Source organism: Gigantopelta aegis, chromosome 3 (assembly GCF_016097555.1).
Source record: "Gigantopelta aegis isolate Gae_Host chromosome 3, Gae_host_genome, whole genome shotgun sequence".
NCBI lineage: Eukaryota > Metazoa > Mollusca > Gastropoda > Neomphalida > Peltospiridae > Gigantopelta > Gigantopelta aegis.
In genome coordinates, this window is record NC_054701.1 from 44,937,254 (window position 1) to 44,960,568 (window position 23,315).

General features: G+C 36.3%; 1 protein-coding gene across 1 annotated transcript in view; it reads right to left on the bottom strand.

The window, feature by feature from the left end:
* Positions 1 to 845: 845 nt before the first annotated feature.
* LOC121390502 overlaps positions 846 to 23,315 on the bottom strand; it is a 47,949-nt gene continuing 25,479 nt past the window's right edge. The window contains exons 2-4 of the mRNA XM_041522336.1: positions 14,572 to 14,719; positions 13,050 to 13,195; positions 846 to 1,089 (exon numbers count right to left, since the gene is read on the bottom strand). Of these exons, the coding sequence (XP_041378270.1) occupies positions 973 to 1,089; positions 13,050 to 13,195; positions 14,572 to 14,719 (411 nt within the window). The 3' untranslated portion in view covers positions 846 to 972. The remainder of the gene's footprint in view (positions 1,090 to 13,049; positions 13,196 to 14,571; positions 14,720 to 23,315) is intronic.

Sequence of the window (23,315 nt, forward strand, 5' to 3'; positions counted from 1 at the left end):
ATGGCATCAGACATATGGCTAAGGACCACACAGATATTGAGGGAGAAAACCTGCTGTCGCCACTTCATGGGCTACTCTTTTCGATTAGCAGCAAGGGATCTTTTATATGCACTATCCCATAGACAGGATAGCACATACCACAGCCTTTGATGTACCAGTCGTGGTGCACTGGCTGGAGCGAGAAATAGCCCAATGGGCCCACTGATGGGGATTGATTCCAGACTGACCGCACATCAAGTGAACGCTTTACCACTGGGCTATGGTTTACTTGATTAGAAATTTCCACCCCTGTACAATGGTAAACGGTATATCAACCTGTAAACATAAGTTAATGTTAGTTAACAATTAGATTTCTTTTGGAATTCTGTATATTTGGTTGCAGTGGAATGTTTGTTTAGTGACACCCCAGCACATTGTCCAAACTGTATGGCTATTAGGTATCACATAAATGATAAAACTGATACTTGTTTTATTTTTACTTTTAGAGTTTTGTTAGTTAAAAATGAGGCATCTTTATAATGTATTTTCCCACAGATAGTTTAAGAATTGTAAGATATACACCAATTTAATTTTAAGCCATTTTATTTGTTTGATCTATTTCTCGTTCCAGCCAATGCACCACGACTGGTATATCAAAGGTCGTGGTATGTGCTATCCTGTCTGTGGGATGGTGCATATAAAAGATGCTTTGCTACTGGTGGAAAAATGTAGCAGGTTTCCTTTCTAAGACTATATGTCAAAATTACCAAATGTATGACATCCAATAGCCAATGATTAATAAATCAATGTGCTCTTTTTTCTTTTCTTTTTTTCAGTTTGATTGTTTTCTCTTATATCCACTTTAGGTTCAAGCATGCTGTTGTGGGCACACACACTTCAGCTATCTCGGCTGTCTGTCTAAAATAAAACTCATCGTGGCCGACTGCTTAACAATTACATCACTGAGGTTGGTATAAAGTCCTATAATCAATATTAAAATGATGTTTGTGGGGGTTTTGTGTTTTTCATAATACCTGGGCCTTCCTTGTCTTTCTCGCACAGTAACTCTGGCTCAAACAGCAAGCTCTGCAACTGGGGAATGATATTCCGCTGAAACATAAAACAAAAGCCTTGGGATGCAACACAAACATTTACCATGCCACGAAGACATGAGAAAACTCAAAACTCTAATTACCAAACACTTAGAAGTGTGTGTTGTTGAAGATGTCTGGACTGACTACTAGGGTTGTGTCAGCTATGCTGGAGTGTTACATAATTAACATAACTAAACCAAACTGTTTCAAATACATACAATGTCAAAACCTATATTACTGTAAATCAGAAAATATTAGTGGTAGTACTATACCAAATAACTTCCGGCTGGGTCAAAGTTCGAGGTGCACCGAACTTTTGATAGAGAAGTGAACACCACAAGTCCTGTGATTGGTTATAAATGTGAGTGTGTTGGTTGTAAAAAATAATAGTTTCATCTGGGTAAAATAAATGTGCAATTTTATTTCATCTAGTACCAATGTGTCAAGTAGCCTTGTGCTTGAAACATGTATGGGGTACCTGTAAAAAAAAGTACTCAAATTTTGTGCGAAACTAGGGTAGTCATAGACGCTACCCGTTATCTCAGAAACGAGCAGCTTGACCCCCATTTTTTTCTGATTCACTTTAAGTGTAAGGGGTGGTAGTATTTATATCCGTGGCATTTATGTCGGTTGATACGTTGCAGGTAGGAGTTTTAGCCGCATATGTTACTATTGTCGTCTATGGGATTTGATTTGGTAGTATACACCCTATAGCACATATTCAGTGCATAATAAAAAATATTATGATTTTGTCATTTTATTTAATTAAACTATACTGGTTGATTAATTAGCCATCACTCGATCATGCAAGTTCACAATGACCTTGACCTTGACAATAATCTCTGTACATGGCTCTGAATGGAGTTTGAATCAAAGTTAGCACTGAAGAAAAGTTGGTTTTGGCCTATAATTCATACTGTAAAGATTTCAATAATTTCTTTTTACATGGTATTTGACTTGCCATATACAACTGCTCTTAAATATGGTATTATATATAGGCAACCTGAACTAAGATTTTAATAGCAATTTATTTTTATATTAAAAATAGCATGTGCCAATAGTGGGTTAATGTCTTTAGTTTCCATTAACATTGTTAATTTTTTTTATGTATGAAATTCTGAAAATTCAAATTTGTAAAGAAGTTGATTTTTATTGTCATTTTGACATATTTATAGGGTGCTAAGTTATATTTTAGACAAATTTGTAGTTTTATGCAAAATTTAAAGTAAATTTGAAGAAAAACTTTACCAAAAAACATAATTAAATTTGTTGTCACTATTGTGCCTTCTGTTCTTATTTGTACATAACAATAAGGTTGTTAAACATATACTTAGATCTCCAGATCATTTTGTTTCTTAATAATCACTTAGTTAGCTCTCATGAAAAGCATTTTGAGTTTATACTAGATTCAGAACCAATTTTTTCAGATTTGATTATCTGCCTTGGATTAAGTTGATAATTTATTTTATTGTTAAAGCTGTATTACCTAATGTTACTAGCTAAATAAAATGCTGGATTACAGATTGTAGGAATACATCTAATGTACATATTGTATTCATCCGGATTAGAAAATAATGCAAGAAAATAGATGTTCGGGTAATTTTGTCATTTAAAAATAGTTTTTTTTCAGTAATTAATCAAAAATAAATGTGTTTAAAGCTGCATGATTATTCCAGATATCACAACTATTAAAACCTCCAACTACAGTAGGCTATAAATAAAATATAGTCAGGAATATTGGTGGCTGCCAATGGTTTTGATGGTTCATTATGAAAATCAGCATGGCCGATGGATTTGAAATTCCCACACCTGGTAACTTGAAGACACCCACACCCAGCATACAGGATTTCCTCCCAACACTAATGTTCAGGACATTAAGTCATTACTTCATACAGGTACAGTCATGTTTGTGTTTCCTTCCTCAGACAGTGTATTTTTTTAATACTGATATTTCTTTGATGTGCCTGTTAAGGTCTTCATAATCTAGGGGTCAATCAAGTGCATGTGTTTTAATGGCATTCTTTAAAGGGGTAGAGGTACTCTGACTATCTTTGTTGTCTCTACATATATACCTGAGTACACACACCCAACTGAAAGTAAATATCTTCAGGAGTTTTATTTTAAAACATTTTGTTGTTTAATATGACATATTGCATTTCTACAAAACTATATGCAATATATATGCTTTTTGAGGTGTACATTATATTAGGTTGTACTGTAGAAACAACAGTTTCAGTGAGGTTGTCAGTTTATGTCAGAATACACCAGATCCTGGTTGTCATAAAGACACATAGCTGGACACTTTTTGAAAAATGTATGTTATCAGTATAGGTAGTACTATACCAAATAACTTCCGGCTGGGTCAAAGTTCGAGGTGCACCGAACTTTTGATAGAGAAGTGAACACCACAAGTCCTGTGATTGGTTATAAATGTGAGTGTGTTGGTTGTAAAAAATAATAGTTTCATCTGGGTAAAATAAATGTGCAATTTTATTTCATCTAGTACCAATGTGTCAAGTAGCCTTGTGCTTGAAACATGTATGGGGTACCTGTAAAAAAAAGTACTCAAATTTTGTGCGAAACTAGGGTAGTCATAGACACTACCCGTTATCTCAGAAACGAGCAGCTTGACCCCCATTTTTTTATGATTCACTTTAAGTGTAAGGGGTGGTAGTATTTATATCCGTGGCATTTATGTCGGTTGATACGTTGCAGGTAGGAGTTTTAGCCGCATATGTTACTATTGTCGTCTATGGGATTTGATTTGGTAGTATACACCCTAGTGACCTTAAAATTTAGTGAAATCCGTATCAGTGACATATTAGCAACATAAAACGTTAGCGAGGTCGGCATATCAAACATTAAAAAAACCGTAGGCCGTTTTTTGTTTGTTTTTTAGACTGACTGGTGACAAGAACACTCGATAATTTTTGATGTTGTGCAATGCGCACTATTTCCGGTTTGAAATATAGCCTCAAACGTCCAAGTGACGCTCCTTGTCTCCAACTTAATTTTAATAAAAACATTACAGTGTTATACGTCTAAAATAATTAGTATTGTTGTCTGTATTTATTGCCTAATCTATAGCCTGTTGTTTGTCCAGTTAATCGCCAACGAAACCACCACACATAATCAGTCCAATGAAAACGTGTTTTCGGAGTAGTCTATTGTGCGTACAGGGGTCGTAAGCTGTTTTTCCACTGAGACGTACTAGTAATCAATGCTCTGGTACTTTTCTCACTTTGTCAAATAAAGAAAACAATTTATTTTTAACCACAATTATGTGTCTTTATTGCTAAAAGTTACAAACATTGAAACTATAAGCCTGTATTCATAATACTGACATTTCGTTTTGCTTTGTTGCGACACTGCACCGGATGTGACAATAGTTTTAATTATTGTGCCACGAACGGTAGTGCACATAGGATATGTGACGACTTTTTATTTGCCTTGGTTCTGAAATTCAACTTAATTAATTCAAATCGTTATTAAATATGTATACGTTTTTAAGACTTGTTTGATTTTTGTTTTAATCTGACTTTAGTTTATATTTAGCGTCATGAAATGTTAGCGTTTTGTATGGCTCGCTAAATTCGTGAATATTTTATGCTCGCCAACATTTTCTGATTTACAGTATTACCCCCAAAATATCTTGATGGCTACTAGGAATGAGTGTCATGAGAATTTGCCATTCTTAGGTAACAAATAAAATATTAAAATTATATTAAAATATTAGTACTGTATATTAAATTATCAAAATATATTGTTTACAACAGTATTTTGAGGAACGCTTATTTTTACAAGATGAACAAAAAACATGATACACCCAGACCTCTGAAAATTGCGGGTGCGATAGTTTCATTCCTCTGTCGTTTGTGCAATCCATTTTTTTTTTTTCACGCATTGAATTTATGACATTATTTACATGTTCATGACAGGTTACCTAAAACCGAAATGGGTCACCTGAATTAGTTTTTGCGCAGATTTTCAGTTCTCAGAGTCCTGGATACACTTCAGCATACTAAAGTTTAATCAATAATGTCAAAGTTGAGAGGAAGGAAGGAATGTTTTATTTAACGATGCACTCAACACATTGTATTTACAGTTATATGGCATCAGACATATGGTAAAGGACCACACAGATATAGAGAGAGGAAACCCGTTGTCGCCACTTCATGGGCTACTCTTTTCAATTAGCAGCAAGGGATCATTTATATGCACCATCCCACAGACAGGATAGTACATACCACGGCCTTTGTTATACCAGTTGTAGAGCACTGGCTGGAATGAGAAATAGCCCAATGGGGCCACCGACGGGATCCTAAATAGACCGCCCATCAAGCGAGTGCTTTAGTTGAGAGAGCCAGTTGAAGCCAAGATATGAGGAGCCCAATTCACAAATTTCTCTTAGGCTCTGTTAGACAACAAAGCATCCTCTTTGCACGTCTTTTAGCATTGCACTGTGAGATCGCAAAGTTGTGAGAGTTTAATGAATAGGCCCCAGGCCTACATTTAGCAGGCCATTTTCCACTAAATGTTTGCAAACTATTCTGACTGGTTCCCTAAGTAGTCATCTGGTTTAATATACAGTGTAACAATTGGTCTAGAAATCCTTTATAATGACAACAGCTGGCTGAACTTACACCAGTCTTTCCGCTTAACAACAGATTTTTATGAAAATACCAAGTGTATTGGTACAGACAGGATGAATTGTAATACATGTTATTTATTCGTTTTAATCATAATATTTTGAATCGTATCATATTTGTAATACAGACATCACTCATGGTTAAATGTCCTCATGACATCACAAACTGTCACTTTTGTCCATGCTTTAAAATAATTTTGTTATGCTAAAATTTATAAAATGCCATACTTGGGGTAACAAATCAAATATTAAACTCATTATTTCACTCAGGACATAAACTTGTTATGAAATGGAAGCTTATAACTATCTAATAGTGTAAGAGTTAATTTTTTCCACTGCTAGAAAAAAAATCTCTTTATTCATTAAGAGACTTTCTATATCAATGAACAATTATTAACTTTGCAAAACATAAAAAGTTGAAAGCACTCTACTATATGATAACTGTGACAAAGACACAATGCTCCTCGAATAAGTGCTCTAACACTGAGCCACATCTCACTTCCTTATTGGCGTTCTCAAAAAGAAGAAAAAAACCCATTCCATATCGACAAATATAATTGGAACTGTCTAAAAATCAAAAGTGAGTGGAATTAATCTATCGGGATATCTCAGCAGACCCAGTAATGGAGAACTGTTTAAGTTGTCTATGTCCCAGTGGGCAGATGACTGTAAATCAACAAAATGCTGAAAGACTTCAGGCCATTCAGACCACAAGACAAACAGAAATTTAATTGTTTATCAGCTCATTGCTGTTGACACGGTTTTGAGAAGAAAAAGAAAAACAATAATTTAATTCACCCTGAAGGTGAGGAAACATTTCAGATCTTTCAAATAACAACATTTTAATGCAAGTCCTGATTGTTATCACTTAGCTCGCAGCAAGTCGTCTTTAGTTTTTATTTTATCCTGCCAAACACAAAATAACTCCACCATTACTAAAATGGGGAGATAAGTGTGAAAGGCATAGAAAGTTAAAAGTGTTTTGTTTAACGACACCATTAAAGCACATTGATGTAAAATGATTCATCAGCTGTTGTATATGAAACAAATATTTGGTAATTTTGACTCGTAATCTTCATAGGAAACCTGCTACATTTTTTTTTTAGTACTTTTCCACAGACCTACCATGACCTTTGATATACCAGTCGTGGTTCACTGGATGGAATGGGGGGTACCAATCAAAGACGTGGAAAGAGGCACATATACCCAAAGTGATTTTGGGGGGGTGGGGGGTGGGGGTGTTGTTGATTTTATTGGGTTTGTGCAACACAACTGATACATCAAAGGCTGTTGTATTTGCACTCATGATTATTGAAGCCAGTGCAACACGACTGGTACATTAAAAGCTGTGGTACATGTGCTATCCTGTCTATGGGATGGTTCACATAAAAGATCCCTTGCTACTAAATAAAAAGAGAAGCCCATGAAATGGTGACAGCAGGTTTCCTCCCTCAATATCTGTGTCGTCTTTAACCATATGCCCGATGCCATATAACCGTAAATAAAATGTGTCGAGTGTGTTGTTAAATAGAACATTTCCTTCATGATTATTGGAATGTGTATATATAAGATATCTTACTGTTTTATAGGTAGGAATAACCTATTGTTGGCAGCAGGTTTCTTCTTTTTCTTTCTCTCAATTATGTATCAAAATAATATGTCAGAAGATAAATAACATTAATTTTAAGATGAGCCAAAATATCATTAATAAAGTTATGAATCTTGGTTTCATTTCCTCGTGGGGAATTGTCATCTGTATGCATGTCTTTGCTTTGTTCTGAGATTCGGTGTGTTACAGAAATCCATAATCTCTACTGTGAGAAAAGAATACACAGCAGTGACATGGATACAGCTCTGTGCGGGGAGATATCTATTACCTTAGTAATCCTCTACTGTGGACTTTGTCTAAATCACAGCCATGTGAAAAAGACAAAACATCCTCTTCAAATTACACATTTGTTTTTACAGTTTTGGACCAATTTAGGATTAACAGATCAAATATATCAAAAGGTCTGAAAAATCTACAGGGAATACAGTTTGAGGTGAAAAGAAACACAGGAAATACATTTAGTTTTTACTGTTATATTTTCAAAAGCCATAGAAAATTCACATGAAATTGGTTTACAGGAAAAACAATTCACAGGAAAAAGATTATAGGAAAATGCATCTATTTAGAGAGATTTAAATCTCAAATATCAGTTCTTTTATATTTTACACTTTGAAATAACAAATAATGAAACAGTTCTGATGACTGCCAGACAATACAGTTAAAATGTTAATAAAAGATTATCTATGTTTAAAAAGCACATAAATTTCACGACCTTGATCATATTATTTCTTTAAATAGTCTGATTTTCAATTTACATAAGCATTGCTGTCGATATATACACCTCGTCATAAATATCGCACCACCCAATTTTGTTCACTAAGTAAAACTGGATCTTCAGCCTCATAAAAATGGTGCTTAGAAAAGCACATTAAACTGTTTATATGGCCTCATGTGAGCGTTCAGTCAGAAAATTTACAACACAAGACCGAATTTGAGCACTAAATGAGGGTTTAATTGTAGCAAAGTAAAGTTCACTAAAATCACTGTAAAATACGGTGAAATAAGTATGGCTGCCGGGGTCGTTACAACAGACACACAACACAGTTCACATTTCATTAATGTCAAACACACTAGTAAGGTCCACAATGACTGGCTAACTCAGTATCTGGTGTAACCGCCTCGCACTTGGATAACATGTTCTACACACCTTCTCATGCTTGTCACCAGACGTCTGATGCTCTGTTGAGGGATCTGCTGCCACTCATCATGCAATGCATGGGTCAATTCCTGAAGGTTCTGAACTGGAGGATCCCTTGCTCTCACCCTACGTCCCAAAATGTCCCACAAATGCTCAATAGGATTTAGGTCTGGACTTCTGGCAGGCCATGGTAGTGTCTCAATGGCGTTGTGTTGGAGATGCTGAACAACAGCTCGAGCACGATGTGGTCTGGCATTATTGTCCATGAAGACTGGACGTGTGGCGAGAGCATGGTTATCGAAATGAGGCACAACAGCACCGTCCAGGATCAAGTTCTGGTACATCTGTCCATTCAGTGTTCCGGGAACTGTGATGAGGTCAAGTTTACAATCATAGGAACAACACCCCCACACCATTACGGATCCACCCCCAAATGGAACCTCAGCTTGAATGTTCCTCTGATCATATGCTGTGCCTCTCTGCCTCCAAACTCGTGCCCTCCCGTCTGTATGATGCAGCAAAAATCTGCTTTCATCGGACCAGTGGATCCTTCTCCATGTTCTCAGGTTCCAGTGATTACGTGCTTGGCACCAGGCTAAACGGGCATGGCGGTGCTGCTTTGTGAGGAGTGGACGTCTGATTGGTCGTCTTGCTCTCAATCCTGCAGAATTTAGGCGTCGTCTGATGGTGCTGATGGACACTCTGTTGTATGGATGCCATCCATGTCGCAGCTGTGTACAAGTAGACTTTGGGCTTCGTCTGGCTTGGCGTACGAGAGCACGGTCTTCCCTGTCATTGGTTTTTCTGGGACGTCCAGACCTCGGTGCATCCTTCACTTCACCAAAAGCAGTATGTTTACGTATTAGCCTGCTGATGACAGTGTGATTAATGTTCAATTGTGTTCCAATAGCATGACATGACATACCAGTCTGGTGCATACCAATAATTTGCCATCTTTGGTTCAGAGGCACTGGACGCTTGGGCATTTCACTGGTTGGTCAAAATAAAGCTTAATTTATGCCTAAAATCAAATTTTAGCTGTGTCTGCCAACATAACATACACCAAAAGAGGCTATGTGCATACTGCATTGTTAGCAAACCGACCCCCGGATCAATCATGCTCGACTGAGCATGCACGTGCAGCTCGGAACAGGGTGTGTTTGTGATATTATGTTCACAGATGTTGTAGTATATTAAATATATACTTGTAGTTTAAAAAACCGAAACTTATATTTTCTAATTTTACTTTAAAATGTGTGGTGTGATATTTATGACGAGGTGTATATATAGGGAAGCGAAAATGGACATATTTTTTCAAAAACTGATTTAATATAATGGAGTGCATGATAATGAAAGATATTTTATTGTTAATTTTCACTAACACATGCATACATTTTTTTAAAGGGACTGTCCTGAGTTTGCAGCCATTGTAAGATGTTTTTGATTAACAGTCTTTTTGCAAACTAAAATCACATATTAAATACATTTTCTTATTTAGAATGCAATTGTCTGTATATCTAATGTGTTTGTGGTCATGCATTGTTATTATTTACTAACATATATTTGATCCAATTTGGGCTACTATATTAATTAGGACAACAAAAAATACCTCGTTTATACAGAAATTGATATTTTCTAAACAAGAAAATACCTTTAATATGTAATTTAAGTCATCAAAAAGCATCCGTTAGTTGTAAACATGTCACAATGAAACCAAACTCAGGACAGTCCCTTTAACTCTTTCACCCCTACAGGCCGGTATACCGGCTTACAAATAACAACTCCGCTCAGCACGACAGGCCGGTATAGCGGCTTGTAACACCTGTTCATATTTGGCGCCGAGTGACGCGTCGTTATTATAATTAGCTAAAATCTCGCGCGAGCATAAACCACGTGTGAAGTTTGTTTATGGCTGCGTCCAGGTTTTACATTGTTTTCAAATAGTTTTTGCAAGTTTATATCAATATTTTATCTGTATTTTGAAATGAATTCCAACGGAGATAATTCACCTGTTGTGAGCAATGACGGAGATTCCGACGATGAGTTTTCAGACGATGAAATGTGGAATAACATGGACTTTGGTGCGTTTGATTTAATCGAAATTGGCGAGCTTGAACAAAACATCATTCAGCGTGCAAACTTAGAAGAAAACGATGCCGATGACGACCTGCAAGATGACTTGCCATTGTTTTATCATGCACCTGAATTTACCTGGACACGTGAGCCATATTTAATTAGGTGCCGATCAACTTTTGCTAAAAATCTGGGCCCCGTAAAATTGTTTGACATTGACACTAAGGCCACTCAGTATTTTTCTTTGTTTTATACCAATGCAATGTTTGAAAAAATTGTGGAATTTACAAACATGAATGCCATGAGAAAGCGAACCAAACTTTCATTCGGGTTGTTCAATACCTGTAATCACTGTGGCTCCACTGGCATTGTAAGTCAACTTGTATATACTTTGTGAAATTCAAATTAATTAAATACATAACTTATTGATCAATCTTGACTTTATTTTCACATTATTACCATGTTTCATTTATCAAATACATGAAAGATATGCAAATTTTACCTGTATTTACCTGGTTTTCACCTGTATGGTATATCATTTTAAAAATATTATTTTATATTTAGACAGTCTATCCACTCCCCTTTCTGGAAATGTATAGTTTGTAATCAAAATTACTGATAGATTAACTGGTTTTATCCATTACCTAATGTGACCCTAAATTTGCAATATAAACTCAGGGTGCAGGGAACTATAGTGCAATAAATACTTAGTGGTGAAAGAGTTAATAGTCTGATTTTAAATTTACTCAACCACTGCTTTTCAGGCATGGAAAAAAATAGACATTTTCTCAGACTTCATTTCCTACACAAATTGTTACTTTTTTTTCACCTACAAGCTGATGAAATCAAATGGATTTTTATTATTATACACTATTTTAAGACGGTTAATTGTCTCTGCCTTTGACATATCGGCACAAAAACGGATGAACTCAACAAATTCAATCTCCATTAATGTTTTAAAGTGTTCATGCTATATTTCATTCACGTTCCTTTTTTAACAGTAAATGACTTCTAAAAAAATAACAAGTCAGGATCAGTGTTTTTATTATTAATGATGATATTCTTCAAAAGTTCACATATATTTCTGTCTCCAATCAGCATAAATTAAAGATCTCCTTGCCCTATTCAGCATGATATATTATGTTTTGAATCTGTCTGTTCATGTGTCTGTCCAAGATATAGCTTTCTGAAAAAAGAATCTTCCGCAGTGCATAGCTTTATATGTAGATTTACAGATCAAGTTTGACTTTTATCAATATCTATTGGCTCAGTAGGGGAATTAATTTAGCAGTACTTTAGCAGTACTTTAGCAGTACTTTAGCAGTACTTTAGCAGTAAGAATGCTCCATTTCCTGGCTAATGTAAGCTTTACAATTTAGTGACAGAAGAGCATGCCATTAATTGATTTTGCCATTGGTAAAATTATTCTTTTACTGTCATAAGTCACTGTCAGCAGCTTTTCTATTTATTCCACATGATTGTAAGTGTAAGTGCAGATGTTTAAGGCATCAACTGACCCCAACTGGATCTTCACGTGTGTGAAAATTAAGACATCTGGGCAAAATGAGCTGGTCTGAAACCTTTTCACCATGTATTTCTTTCATTCCACCCACAATATTAGTTGTAATGCATGTAAAAATGCATAGTGATTTGTTTGGAACCCTTTATAGTTGTTTGCATGGTAAGAATACTTATATGAATAAACATTGTTATCCAGATTAAGACATTTTAGTATCAAGGCCAGGGTCAGGATTAGGGTCAGGGTCAGGGTCAGGGTCAGGGTCAGGGTTAGGGTGAGATTTCCTCTTTATGTTAGTACAATGGTCAGGGTGACCAGGCAGATATATTTCTTTTACTTCTCAACAGAGATGGTTACACGAGGAAGACAGGTTACTGGTTAACAGAGGTGGTTACTTGAGGAAGACAGGTTACTGCTTAACAGAGGTGGTTACTTGAGGAAGACAGGTTACTGCTTAACAGAGGTGGTTACTTGAGGAAGACAGGTTACTGCTTGACAGAGGTGGTTACTTGAGGAAGACAGGTTACTGCTTAACAGAGGTGGTTACTTGAGGAAGACAGGTTACTGCTTCACAGAGGTGGTTACTTGAGGAAGACAGGTTACTGCTTAACAGAGGTGGTTACTTGAGGAAGACAGGTTACTGCTTAACAGAGGTGGTTACTTGAGGAAGACAGGTTACTGCTTAACAGAGGTGGTTACTTGAGGAAGACAGGTTACTGCTTAACAGAGGTGGTTACTTGAGGAAGACAGGTTACTGCTTAACAGAGGTGGTTACTTGAGGAAGACAGGTTACTGCTTAACAGAGGTGGTTACACGAGGAAGACAGGTTACTGGTTAACAGAGGTGGTTACACGAGGAAGACAGGTTACTGGTTAACAGAGGTGGTTACTTGAGGAAGACAGGTTACTGCTTAACAGAGGTGGTTACTTGAGGAAGACAGGTTACTGGTTAGCAGAGGTGGTTATATTAGGAGGTTGGACTGTACGCACCTTCTGAAACCTCTGTCTGAGATCGAGTGTGGACGTCTGGTGACAAGCCTCTGACGACAAACTGCTCAGACACATGAGGACCGTCCACGCTTTCTTGTCCTTGTCCTCACTGATGGACTGGACTGTCCGACTCAACACGACAGAATCTAAAACAAACAAGTCATCTATCTGACATATTTACCATTAAGACTTTCATGAGTGAGCCCACATTGTAGGCAGTGTATAGGTCTGTCTGTGTGTGTGTCTGAGTGTGTTTGTATGTCTGTGTATGAGTCTGTGTGGGTGTGTCTGTGTGTGTGTGTGTCTGTGCGTCTGAGTGTGTCTGTGTGTGTGTGTGTGTCTGAGTGTGTTTGTGTGTCTGTGTATGAGTCTGTCCGTCTGTGTGTGTGTGTGTGTTTGTGTGTATGAGTCTGTGTGTGTGTGTGTCTGTGTGTCTGAGTGTGTTTGTGTGTCTGTGTCTGTGTGTGTGTTTGTGTGTCTGAGTGTGTCTATGTCTGTGTATGAGTCTGTGTGTGTCTGTGTATGAGTATGTGTGTTTGTGTCTGTGCGTGTCTATGTCTGTGTATGAGTATGTGTGTGTGTGTGTGTCTGTGCATGTGTGTGTGTGTCTGTGTGTCTGTGCGTGTCTGTGTGTCAGAGTGTGTCTGTGTATGAGTCTGTGTGTGTGTGTGTGCGAGTGTGTGAGTGTCTGTCTGTGTGTATCTCTGTCTGTGTGTATCTCTGTCTGTGTGTATCTATGTCTGTGTGTCCATGTCTGTGTGTGTAGGCAAGTAAAGGATCACAATATGGGATGGATGGATGAATGAAAAAATGAATGATTGGACAAATGGATGGATGAATGATTGTAAACTGATGGCGAGTGTGTTCTGTATTGTGATTGGTTAATTACATTCTTTTTCTGGGATCAAATAGACAAATCTAAAAACTCCATATGGTTATCTCCTAAATGAATGATTGGATTGATGGATGGATGGAAGGATGGTTTAACAATACCATATTGGGTGTCAAAAAATAATGATATAAAAATAATGAATAACAATATAAAAACAGTGTAGATGTGTGAAAAATATAATTATCAAAGAACAGTATCTCCTTAAAATTTCAATATCAGTTCTGGATAGAATAACAACAAATGCTGAAGTTTAAAACCTATTTCAAATCTGAGGAACAGAACCCAACAATTTAAAACAGCATCTTGTAAGTTAATTAATGTTTAAAAGGTTATTAATCTGCCAAATCAGACTGTGTTCATATAACCTATCCGACTTGATTCTTTTACTGCAATATCATCATTTATTTGGGAGGGCCTCCATGGAACCTGTGATAAATATTATTCAAAATATTTATAGTAGTAGTAAGTAGCACTGTAACATCAGCATAAGTTAATCATTTGACAAATGTTCACACACATCTTTAAAGTTCCTTCGGAAGATCTGCTGAAGATAAGAGTCCATTAACAACATGTTGGAAACCTTAAACTGATTACTGAGCATCGCAATATCAGCGTGACCTTGACACTCACCTGGTCTGACCTTGAACTTGACCTCAGCTCCGAGTTGCCTGAAAGCAGACTCTATGAGAGGAACTTCATGTTTTATAGCTGACAGTGACCCTTCTACTAGAATAACAACAGGAAGCTTGGTCTTCTGTGGCAATGACTCATCCTCCAACTGTAAAAAACAAAAGAGGAAAAATATTCATTTATAATCAATGCAGCAAATATAAATTTAAAATATTTATTTTATCTGGATTATAACATAAAGGCTGAATTTATGAAGATTGTTTTTCTTAAAAGCAGATGTCGTTACATGTGCTTAAGACAAAACAAGCTTTGTAAATTCAACCCTATGTTTGTGGACATGCCTGTACTATATGTTAATGTCTGTAAGACACACACACCCACCCACCCACCCACCCACCATACTGACAAGGTGTGTCGATTGATAGAATACCCTCTTTGTTGATTGGCAGTAGGACATCATCTATATTTTCATTTCATTTCAACTTACTTTCGTGCTTATATCCAATTACGGTTCAAGCACATTGTCCTGGACACACATCTCAGCTATCTGAGCTGTCTGTCCAGGACAGTGGGTTTGTTGTTAGTGGTTAGTGAGAAAGAAGAGGATGTAGTGGTCTTACACCTATCCATTAAAACATCGTTCAAACTCGCTCTGGGTGGGAGCCGGTACTGGGCTGCGAACCCAGTACCTACCAGCCTTATATCCGGTGGCTTAATCACGACACCACCGAGGCTGGTTCCACTATATTAAAAATGGCAGTACAATGCTCCTCATGTTGATTAGTAATTGAACATATTCCCCCATCATGCTTCTTGGTCTTAAAAACACCTTTCATCTTAATAAAAATCAATATCTTACATAAGAAGAGCCAGAATCTAATTATATGTGTTTTAATACATAATACAGTGAGTGATTCAATTGTCTAAAGCTAGTTAGTGAAGCTATGTAACTAAATGTCACTAAAGTACATGAGTTAAAAAAGACGTAATTCTTCTTTCATTCAATTAGTAATCCATAGCAGCTATTTCAATTGATTTTGTAACAGTTTATTGTGTTTACTGTTGGATATCATTCATGTTGTCATATAGTCACAGGAAACATGCTACATTTTTCCTTTAGTAATAACAGGATCTTTTATATGCACTTTCCCACAGACAGAACAGCACATACCACAATCTTTATTCATTTCATGCTCATATCCAATAAATATATCAAGTATGCTGTCTTGGGCACACACCTCAGTTATCTGGGCTATCTGTCCAAGACAGTGGGTTAGTGGTTAGTGAGAGAGAAGATGGTGTAGTGGTCTTACACCTACCCACTGAGCTGGTACCAGGCTACTAACCCAGTACCTACCAGCCTTATGTCCGATGGCTTAACCACGACACCACCGAGGCTGGTTCCCCTATATTAAAAATGGCAGTACAATACTATATACTATATTATACTAGTCGTGGGACATTGGTTGATATGGTGTGGGGGGGAACCCAATCAGACAATGGTTCCACTGAGGGGATTCGATCCTTTGAACCAAGCACCTCAGGCGAGAGCTCTACCAACTGAGCAAGATCCCACCCATGGCAAGTACATGTACTTTGTGACCTGAGAGGATGGGATTCAGCTCAGTCGGTCGATTGCTTGCTTGAGATGCTCGTGTTACAGGATCTAACTACCTTGGTGGATCCATTCAAATGATTTGAATTTTTTCTCATTCCAACCAGTGCACCACAACTGGACAAAGGCTGTGGTATGTGTTTTCCTGTCTGTGGGAAAGTGCATATAAAAGATCCCTTGCTGCATTAGAAAAAATGTTGCGGGTTTCCTCTGATGACTATGAGTCAGAATTACCAAATGTTTTACATCCAAAAGCTGATAATCAATGTGCTCTAGTGGTGCCATTAAACAAAACAAACTTCTTCTCTTTTTTTTTTTTGCGACCTGAGAGAAAAATTGCCTTGTCATATAACCTAGCTCTGGCCACCTTTTATACAGATTGCAGTGACCAGAACAGACTTTAAAATATCTATCATTCTACTGTTCCATAAACAAAAGAATAAACCAAACTCAACTATTTATTCAGCAATGAAAGTAGCTTCTTCAAATCTAAAGTGATAAGCGATGTAAAAATCAACAACTGAATACAATACCTACAAAGTCTGCCTCTGGCTTTACACCAGTAATGTCCCTAATCCATCCCCAAAGCTCGGATGAATCGAGGGACTACTGTATTGAAATGGCCCACCTCAGTGGCAATGCGGACATGTCACCAGTTCTTAGGCTGACCAGCCAGTATACAAATAACAGGGGCCAGTTGATCATAGCATACTGGCCTCGGTGGTATCGTGGTTAAGCCATCGGACATAAGGCTAGTAGGTATAGGGTTCACAGCCCGGTACCGGCTTTCACCCAGAACGAGTTTTAACGACTCAATGAATAGGTTTAAGACGACACACCCTCTCTCACTAACCATTAATAACTAACAACTAACCTACTGTCCTGAACAGCCAGCCCAGATAGCTGAGGTGTGCCCAGGAAAGTGTACTTGAACCTTAATTGGATATAAGCATGAAAATAAGTTGAAATGAAATGATCATAGCATGGTGTAGCTGAACTCAAGTTGGTGAAGTGTGCACATTCTAAATACATGTTAAAAATTCCCAAAACATACTTTATGTCCAGCTAGCCACAAATAGCTCATTATTACTAATTGCATACAAACATGGTATAAAATTATCATTATTATCATCATAATTATCTTCAATTGTTTAATTTAAGTCAGTATTGGACCAAGTGTCATTAAAGAAACATTCCTTTCCTGTCTATTAATTTTTAATGTGCTCTGGGATGGAGATGGACAAAATTAAATATGTGTAAGATTGGGAAAGAATGAGACTTGGAGAAGCTAAGTGTTGAAACTTCAAATACATCCAATACTCAACAGCTCAAATACGGAATCTTGGAATGAGGGAAGATAAGATTAAAATGTCAACAACTAAGCCTGGAAGTTTAAAATTAAAGCAAGACTCAGCATAATTTGACAAGTAAGATTTTATAGATATGGATGTTGACAGCGCTGCTTGCTGATGATGTAAACATGGCCCCATGCCATAAACAGATAGTTGAAAGGTTGGAAGTTACATATGTATGAACAGATAAGATAAGTTAACAGTCAGCAATAATTTGACACAAGAACTTGTTTCAATTAATTACTTACTTACCATTTGTGATACCCAACAGCCGATGTGTGTTTTTGTGCTGGGGTGTCGTTAAACATTCATTCAATTAATTACAAAAAATTAGGAGATAACTTTGGGTTTTTTGGGGTTGTTGTTTTTGTCAAATTGCAGGCATAAACCTGTAGCTTTACTGTCACATCTTTAATTTAACTGATTATGCATCAGTGAATCTATTAATTGAATTTATTTCAACTTATTTTCATGCTTATATCCAATTAAGGTTCAAGCATGTTGTCCTGGGCACACACCTCAGCTATCTGGGCTGTCTGTCCAGGACAGTGGGTTAGTTTTCAGTTGCTTAGTGGTTAGTGAGAGAGAAGAGGGTGTATAGTGGCCTTACACCTACCCATTGAGCCCTTAAGAACTCGCTCTGGGTTGGAACCGGTACCGGGCTGCGAACCCTGTACCTACCAGCCTGTAGTCTGATGGCTTAACCACTGTGCCACTGAGGCCGGTTGAATCTATTAAAAGACATTTGCAACAATAAAACCATTGCTATATAATGGTAAACTGGAAATGCATTAGTGTTATCCCCATTCTGATTTTTAATACAAATATTTTATTTTCAATAAGAATAACCATTACAAACATCAATAACCATTACCACCCTGTATCTACCAGCCTGTAGTCCGATGGCTTAACCACTGCGCCACCGAGGCCGGTTGAATCTATTAAAAGACATTTGCAAAAATAAAGCCACTGCTATATAATGGTAAATTGGAAATGCATTAGTGTTATCCCCATTCTAATTTTTAATACAAATATTTTATTTTCAACAAGACTAACCATTACAAACATCAATAACCATTACAAGCTGGTGATGTCCTATGACATTATCAAGAAATCTTAACGAGAGCCTGGAAGCCAAACCATTAGCAGATCTGTCAGAGATTGCATGATTAGCAGGATTTCAATTTTTATGTATGAATAAATCACAACATGATTCTTTCTGACCTTAAAATTATTCTGTGTTCAACCTATGCAATAATGTCGGTGGCAATCGACAATGTTGTGGCAATTGCATAGATTTTTTAATTCTCCATAGTACTTTTTTTCTTCTTTTTAAAAAAAATTAAAAAATCTTGAATCATATTCAACTGCTGTGGACATTTAAAAAATAAAATAAAAAATGAATTGGTCAATCCATCTTCAAGATATCATTACAAATGAAATACCTTTTTAAAAAGTTATGATGCATTTTAAAATGTGGAAAGTTGCAGCTATAAATCGGTGGTTTTACTATCCTAAATTTGAGAAAATATCCAGTGAGATTACTTCTTGCAAATATGCTTTAATTTGACATTATGTCTTACACTGCATAACAAATATGTCAAAGTGACCTAAATTCTGAATACTTTGGGTCACCTATGGCTGTTATTTGTTAATTATTATACTGGATAATGCTATGCTTGTGCAATCACATTTACATGATTGTTTAGCATCAAAGTCTATATCATGTACTTATAAACAACACAAATGAATATTAAAAAAACCCACCTTCAGAAGAAGGAAGGAAGGAAATGTTTTATTTAACAACACACTCAACACATTTTATTTACAGTTAAAATATGGTGTCAAACATATGGTTAAGGACCACACAGATATATATAGAGAAAACCCGCTGTCGACACTTCATGGGCTACATACCACGACCTTTGTTACACCAGTTGTGAAGCACTGACTGGAACAAGAAATAGCCCAATGGGGCCACCGACCGCACATCAAGAGAGCGCGTTACCACTGGGCTATGTCCCGCTCCCCCACCTATAGCTACTCAATCTTTTGAACCACTTCTCTATAATTTCACAATTTTAATATCACAGTCAACATAGCCCCTTTGATCGAACCATCAAATGAAATGAAATGTACCTATTTTAGTCATTTAATTACACAATTTATCTTCCAGATAAATTACACCGCACACACATAAAAACAGCATGACTTGCACAAACAGCATGACTTGTAATGGAATATTTGTAATAGCCATCACCGAACACATGTAATTCAGAACAGCAAAGTTCAAAACCATGCTCGTTTCCTAATTAATATTTACGGCTGCAATTAATGAACAAAAAGAGTCCTTCATGAACCATTGGACAGAAATGCAAATCTGACATTATCCATAATTTGCCTACATTATTTCCACATCTTGATTCAATTAACGCAATTAATTCGGAAACAGGATAGCACGGTACAGAGAAATACTAGCAATAAACTTGGCATGGAATCGCACCAGCTTGGGCGAGGTGAATGAAGACATTACAATAATAAATCCTATCAGGGCAGTTTTTATTTTATGCCTAGTGTGTCTCCCACATCTTTCTCTTATAAATACATATATATAGGTGATGGGTATATACAAAACATTAGCTACCCTCCCTTCCCCTCCAGCTCTTAGCCATGGAATAACTCATGGTGGATCTATAAAAATGTACCTACCCCAACCCCTTCAACTCTTAGCCCTGGAATAAATACTTTTACTCCATGGGTGGTGGGTATATAAAACAATTACCTACAAGCTCCCTTCTCCAGCTCTTAACCTTGCAATAAATCTTTGTACTCTGTGGGTGGTTGGTAAGTAAATAAAAATTACCTACACATTCCAACTCATAGCCTTGCAATAAATTGTTTTACTCCTTTGATGGTGGGTCAAACAACCTCAGTGGAACTATTCTTTGACTGGGTTTTTCTCCATCCCAACCAGTGCTCCATGACTGGTATATCAAAGGCCAAGGTATGTACTGTCTTGGCTATTGGAATGTATATATAAACGATCCCTTGCTACTAATGGAATAATGTGATGGATTTCCTTTAAGACTACAAGTCAAAATATTACCAAATGTTTGACATCCTCTGATTAATAAATCAACGTGCTCTTATGAAGGAACGAAATGTTTTATTTAACGACGCACTTAATACAAAATGTTATGATTATACAGCATCAGACATTTGGTTAAGGACCACAGATATTGAAAGAGGAAACCTGCTGTCGCCACTTTATGGACTGCTTTTTTCGATTAGCAGCAAGGATCTTTTATATGCATCATCCCACAGACAGGATAACACATACCACAGCCTTTGATAGACCAGTCGTGGTGCACTGGCTGGAACGAGAAATAGCCCAATGGGCCCACCGATGGGGATTGATCCCAGACCAACTGGGCATTAAGCGAGCGCTTTACCACTGGGCTACGTCCCACCCCTCCCTTGTGCTTTAATGATGTCATTAAACAAGACCAACTAACTTTTTAATTTTATAAAAGATCCCTTGCTGCTAAAGACTGAGTACAAATTACCAAATGTTTGCCATCCAATAGCTGATGATTAATAAATCAATGTGTTCTAGTGGTATCATTAAACAAAGCAAACTTTAAAGTTTATGTCTTAATCAACCATCACCTACCAGACTGAACGCATACCAGTATTTGTAATCTAACTGTCCACTGATCATATATTAGTCTGAAGTACACATATTACAGTTATCTCTCTTAAAAGATGTCTTCTATGAATCATGCTCCACAAAATGAATATGATTCCAAGTTCAAGGGTGATATCTGCCAAATTAGACAGAACATATTTTTAATTTCATTTTAATGTATCATTTCCTGCTCAAGTCTTTTATTAAATTTATGCACTTCTGAAATCAGCCCGATGTTTATTTCTAGGACACAGCAGATAACCAAAATTGCCAAAATTGCTTTCTGAAAATAAATTTCCTGTGTTATCAGCATCTAATATTACAAATAATAACTGGTTTTTTGTGGGTTTTTTTGCAAAACACAATTTTATTACTGAATACATTTAATTATGCTGAACATTAAAATCCAACATTATCTCTTTTTTTCTGTTATTTATCACTCATTTCAACGTGCTTTGCCTCTAACATTATTTATTATGAGAAAACTGGCGTAACTGGCTATGGTTATATAATGCCTTAACTGCAAATATCCATGCAATGTTTTGAGATGACAGAGCAAAGCATTTTTGTTGTGTGATCGTCTGCAGTGTTACACAAGAAGAATGATGTCTCCTCCATGGGAAAGTGGCACCACTGATGTAACATGATGATATAATTATTTCCATGTTCAGCTATTTAAACTATGGTTCAAGCATTCTGCCATGTGTAGCATAGCTTTAAATCTCACTAATTTGTGCACAACAGGCTTTTTGTCTGTTCAAGCACACCAAGGTCTTTTTAGTTCTGTAATGTTAATAACAGCTGCTAAAGAGTTGTACATATTCACAAATGCATTTCAAGTTATTTTAATTTAATAACTTAACCTTCCACTGATTTTGAGGTACAATAGTTTAAGTTTATCATGTTTGTACTTAATTTGGGCTTGCTTATTTTAATTTAATAACTTAACCTTCCACTGATTCTGAGGTACAATAGTTTGAGTTTATCATGTTTGTACTTAATTTGGGCTTGCTTATTTTAATTTAATAACTTAACCTTCCACTGATTCTGAGGTACAATAGTTTACGTTTATCATGTTTGTACTTAATTTGGGCTTGCTTATTTTAATTTAATAACTTAACCTTCCACTGATTCTGATGTACAATAGTTTAAGTTTATCATGTTTGTACTTAATTTGGGCTTGCTTATTTTAATTTAATAACTTAACCTTCCACTGATTCTGATGTACAATAGTTTAAGTTTATCATGTTTGTACTTAATTTGGGCTTGCTTATTTTAATTTAATAACTTAACCTTCCACTGATTCTGAGGTACAACAGTTTGAGTTTATCATGTTTGTACTTAATTTGGGCTTGCTTATTTTAATTTAATAACTTAACCTTCCACTGATTCTGAGGTACAATAGTTTGAGTTTATCATGTTTGTACTTAATTTGGGCTTGCTTATTTTAATTTAATAACTTAACCTTCCACTGATTCTGAGGTACAATAGTTTGAGTTTATCATGTTTGTACTTAATTTGGGCTTGCTTATTTTAATTTAATAACTTAACCTTACACTGATTCTGAGGTACAATAGTTTGAGTTTATCATGTTTGTACTTAATTTGGGCTTGCTTATTTTAATTTAATAACTTAACCTTCCACTGATTCTGAGGTACAATAGTTTGAGTTTATCATGTTTGTACTTAATTTGGGCTTGCTTATTTTAATTTAATAACTTAACCTTCCACTGATTCTGAGGTACAATAGTTTGAGTTTATCATGTTTGTACTTAATTTGGGCTTGCTTATTTTAATTTAATAACTTAACCTTCCACTGATTTTGAGGTACAATAGTTTGAGTTTATCATGTTTGTACTTAATTTGGGCTTGCTTATTTTAATTTAATAACTTAACCTTCCACTGATTTTGAGGTACAATAGTTTAAGTTTATCATGTTTGTACTTAATTTGGGCTTGCTTATTTTAATTTAATAACTTAACCTTTCACGATTCTGATGTACAATAGTTTGAGTTTATCATGTTTGTACTTAATTTGGGCTTGCTTATTTTAATTTAATAACTTAACCTTCCACTGATTTTGAGGTACAA